Source organism: Anarrhichthys ocellatus, unplaced genomic scaffold (assembly GCF_004355925.1).
Source record: "Anarrhichthys ocellatus isolate YVR2014 unplaced genomic scaffold, GSC_Weel_1.0 scaffold6, whole genome shotgun sequence".
Lineage (NCBI taxonomy): Eukaryota > Metazoa > Chordata > Actinopteri > Perciformes > Anarhichadidae > Anarrhichthys > Anarrhichthys ocellatus.
The window spans coordinates 7,844,535-7,849,132 of NW_022280036.1; the positions used below are offsets into that span (position 1 = coordinate 7,844,535).

The 4,598-nt window shown below is 40.8% G+C and overlaps 1 protein-coding gene across 1 annotated transcript in view; it reads right to left on the reverse strand.

Annotated features, from left to right (window-relative positions):
* The window catches only part of rhcga (Rh family, C glycoprotein a), a 6,050-nt gene extending 2,131 nt beyond the window's left edge, over positions 1–3,919 (reverse strand). Inside the window, exons 1-7 of the mRNA XM_031846717.1 lie at positions 3,607–3,919; positions 2,329–2,521; positions 1,853–2,003; positions 1,596–1,743; positions 1,263–1,429; positions 1,040–1,177; positions 60–196 (exon numbers count right to left, since the gene is read on the reverse strand). Coding sequence (XP_031702577.1) covers positions 60–196; positions 1,040–1,177; positions 1,263–1,429; positions 1,596–1,743; positions 1,853–2,003; positions 2,329–2,521; positions 3,607–3,835 — 1,163 coding nt within the window. The 5' untranslated portion in view covers positions 3,836–3,919. The remainder of the gene's footprint in view (positions 1–59; positions 197–1,039; positions 1,178–1,262; positions 1,430–1,595; positions 1,744–1,852; positions 2,004–2,328; positions 2,522–3,606) is intronic.
* Positions 3,920–4,598: the final 679 nt, after the last annotated feature.

Sequence of the window (4,598 nt, forward strand, 5' to 3'; positions counted from 1 at the left end):
GTGTGTGTGTGTGTGTGTGTGTGTGTGTGTGTGTGTGTGTGTGTGTGCCATTCACTCACCCCTGCCTGCTATAGACCTCTTCAGAGGCGAATGCAGCAACAATGGCGCCTATAAAGCCGCCGAGCATCCCTGGCACAGCGTGCAGATTGTGGACACCACATGTATCCTGGAGCTTTAGGTATTTCTCCAAGAAGGGCTGAGAATGAGAAAAACGATCATACATTAATTACTGATGTGTAAACTGTACCTCCCCACACCATGGACTAAATGCTTTTTCAAAATTCTCTGAAATGCCACAGAATCCGCTTTTAAAAATTCATTACGTGTCATTTCTATGTAATTATTTAATAAATGAAATTAATGAAAAAAACATTTGTCTTTTGCCACTGTGTCCACAATCTTCACTCTTCATGCATCATTTTTGATGGAGAAGTAGCTAATCTTGTCCTTGTCGTAGACAGATGTCTGTGGAATCCCACAGATTTACACATTTGGCTCAAGGAGCCGCAGAGCGACATGAACTCCAACAAACTGCTCCATTAGACTCCATGTTAAATCTTGTTAACCATGTTAAAGACTTTTCCCTTTCAAAATGTTCAGCTCTTTCAGGAGAGGGGTGCTTTGACTTTTCATATTTGTAATCTTTTAACTTTTTGAAATATTAAGCTATTTGCAATTTTTTTTGAATGGGATCTCTATGGAGAAAATCTTCAAATCCTGTTAAACTTCTTCAACTTTCAAAGCCTTCTTCTTCTCATACTTTCAGCTACAGACACCATAGTTAGACATTTCAAGTAGAAGGGTTTTCAGCAGTGCAGTTTAAATGCTTTCGGGCTTCAACATTTTTCAGACAGGTAGTCTCCCATTTCTTAATTTTCAGCAATTCTTTTACAATTAATTTCAGCTTTCAGCATTCCAACGCATTTTCAGCAGGAAATGTATTTTCTAGTTTTACTTCTCATTTTCCATCTGAGCCACAAGACAGAATTCAAGATTTCTGTCAGAATAAAAGTTAGGAGGTGAAAGACTGCAGGCTTACCGTGACAAACAGGTAGCCAAAGGTGGAGATGATGCCACAGCAGAAGCCCACGATTAGAGAACCATAAGGAGTGATCATGAACTCTGCTGCCGTTCCCATTGCAACACCACCTGCCAGAGTGGCATTCTGGATGTGCACCTGTCAGGTAAAACAGCATGTTAGTTATGAGAAATATATAAATGACAGGTTGCAGATTTGTTGTTTTTCAGTGACATGGCATTACCATGTCCAGTTTTCCTCTTTTGTCAGACATGCTGGAGATGGCCACGGTGGTGAGCACAGAGGAGGCGAGGGCGATGTAAGTGTTGATGGCTGTTCTGTGCTGTCCGGAGCCGTGGTCTGTGATTGCCGAGTTGAAACTGGGCCAATACATCCACAGGAACAGTGTACCTGTGAGGTAAGATAAAGTCAACGAAACCAGAGTTAGATTAACACATTTACAATCAAGTAAGCATGTTTTGACAATGATGAATGTAAAATATCATAGATATTCTGAATAAACTATGTCCTAAAGAAAACACTAAAAGTGTTGAACTGTCAAAAATAAATCCCTCACCAATCATAGCAAACACATCAGAGTGGTAGGTAGATCCGTTGAGGCGTTTGCTTTGGTGTAGGTTTGGTCGATAGAGAACCCAGGAGATGGCCAAACCATAGTACCCTCCAAAGGCGTGAATGACCATTGAGCCACCAGCATCTCTGCACTGTGTGAATAAGCAGTAAAAATAAGAAATTGCAATGTTTGAGGGAATATTCTCACTCCTTGGACAATAATAAAGCTTCCAGCGGGATGATTGTGTTTGTAAGACTCACATGAAGGAGGTCGAGGATGATGTATTCCTCCACAGCAAACAGTGTGACGCCAAACAAGGTGACAATCATCAGCTGGACAGGGCTTACTTTTCCCAGGAGGGCACCATAGGCAATCAGAGAACTAGCAACGCAGAAGTCAGCGTTGATCAAACTGTGAGGAAAAAAGGAAAATAACAAGAAAAAAATTGAGTAAGTGGAAACTTTAACAATCAAACAATCAAATCTGCATTTAACAGATTGTACAGGGCTTTGCCATGACAATAATGCTATTGTCTCAGGGATGCCACAAGACAAAATAAGTTTTGACATGGTGACAACTGAGACAAAAGAACATGAAAACATGGTGAAACATTTCTGTATATCTTTATCTTTATGTTTTGTTTTCATTTCTGAGTGACATAACCTGCACATATCTGCATCTGTCCAGTTTAAATGATTGACGATGCATAAAATGCTGTTCCTTTCGCATGCCTTACCTCTCTACTCCAATAGAGATCGTTGCGGTGACGGGGTCGAGCGCGTGGAACCAGCCTTGCATGAGAAGAGCCCACTGCACACCAAAGGCAGCAATCATGAAGTTGAAGCCCACACCACCAAAGCTGTAGCGTTTCAGGAAGGTCATGAGGAAACCAAATCCAACAAAGATCATGACATGGACGTCCTGGAAGCCTGGAGAGAGGGAAATAAACACATTTGTGTAATGGCATGAAATTAGCACATTAATTTTCTACTTTGAATTAACTTAGGGTCATTTCAATGAAATAATAAAATAAAGTTATGTAATCGAAGTTTCTTGTATCTGCAAAATACAAGATTGCCTCTCAACGGTTCTCAACATGTCCGGGGTATAGGTAAATGTGCTAACAGCGCTAACAGTGCAACTATGGCAAAAAGTGCTGACAGAGCTAACAGTGACAACATAAAGGGTAAAGCATGGGAGGTGCTACGCTTCCACAACAATGCTGTCAGTCTAGACGGCTCTGTCAACTGTTACATAATGAGTGTAGTGCAGAGCAGCAGACATGAGCTAGCCGGTGGGGCGCACTCAGATGCATAAATATGCACGAAAAGCATGTAGCCCGGCTAACAAAGCAAGGAGAAGCTCTGACAACCACACACTGGTTGTCAGAGAGACTGACTTCATTCTCTGCTCAGGTAAACGTTCCTCCACCATTACATCTTTACAAAGCATAGAGTTGTTTGCTGCTTTATTAATGCTCTGAATGTTTAAATACAGCTTCTTTAATTTTGGATTTGTAATTTATCATTGCATGTTGAGATTTTATCAGTTTTGCAGATGGAGAACTTCGAGATTACATCAAACTGGAAATACGGGTGCTAGGTTGCCAGAGGGTCAAAAGTAAGCCCAGAAGAATGCAACCAAGTACCTTTTGAAACTAAGTATCACAAGTTTGCCTTTTTAACAATCCCAATCTAATTGTAGTCGTAAAAAACAGCCTCCTTATATAATAATTCATAATGTTTTGATAAGCTCTAACATTCCAATGCAGCCGTGTACGCAAACCAAAGACATAATTGAGAAGAGTGAAGTTGGAGTAAAATTGCTACAATTTGGTGTTAAACTGTTGCAGCTGTAAGACAAATGTTTAATTTTGTCGATCAACAAATAAAAAAAATGTTGGTGTATGGCCAACATCACTGACACAGGGTCAGCAAAGCAAAACCTGCATTTAGATATGCAACTCTTTGTTGCAAGATACATTTCCTCACACACTGTCGATTGTTGTACTTACTGGGATATCTGAAGTAGAAGTCATTTTCGATATCGCTGGTGATGTTGTTTCTTTCTTTGAGCTCTAGCCATTTTCGTACGTCTGATTCCTCATCATAGCGGATGAAAATCCCAAACAGTACAACCATAGCAATCTGCCAGATGAAGCAGACAGCCGGCAGAGTAATACGAACATTGGTATTCTTTTGCCGGCAGAAAAAACTTCCCATGCATTCTAGAAAGTTCCCCATGATGATAACTCTCTTCTAATGATGCTCTGATCACCTCTCAGCCAGGGCCACTGCTCGGATGTGACTTCCAGCAGCTTCTCAGCAGGTATATATGTATTCATGCATATGGTCCTTTGGTGGGGGTGTGCTGCATTTGTTCACAGGGGGTGGATACACCTTAGCAGGTAAACCACTCCCTACTGTACCTGCCTACTTGTCTTTCCACAGTCAGGCCAAGCTGGTCAACACTCATTACCAGCAGGAAATAAAGTAATCATTAATGCTTGATAAAAATGTTGCTGTACAGACTAACTTAATATGGCATCATTGTGTGATGTGGCCACTTCTAGCCATTAGTGAAACATGTTTGCATTTGCTTGACAATGGACACAGTCAGAAACGTGGTAAATATCAGGTCTTGGTGTAACAGTAAAGATTTTCAGCCACAAAATCCAACACCTGCAACTGCAGTTGACATAATGACTTGCTAGAATTGTTAACTCTCCTGTATTAGAAATGATTTGAATGAGTTTCAGTGAGAACATTAAACTAATTGGTGAACACACCAGTCTATCAGGCTAAACATCATCACCAGAGTTGTGATTTGAATGGAGACGTGTATTACTCCGACCAGATGACACGGCCGTGTTATTACAGGAATCGTAAAACTGTGAATTGAGTCTTTCTGTCAACATATCTCTTACACTTCGTTACAACCTTTAGCTGATTGTTTACTGAGCCTGTTTTGTACTGCTGCGAACCACTCTCTCTCCACTGGAGAAGC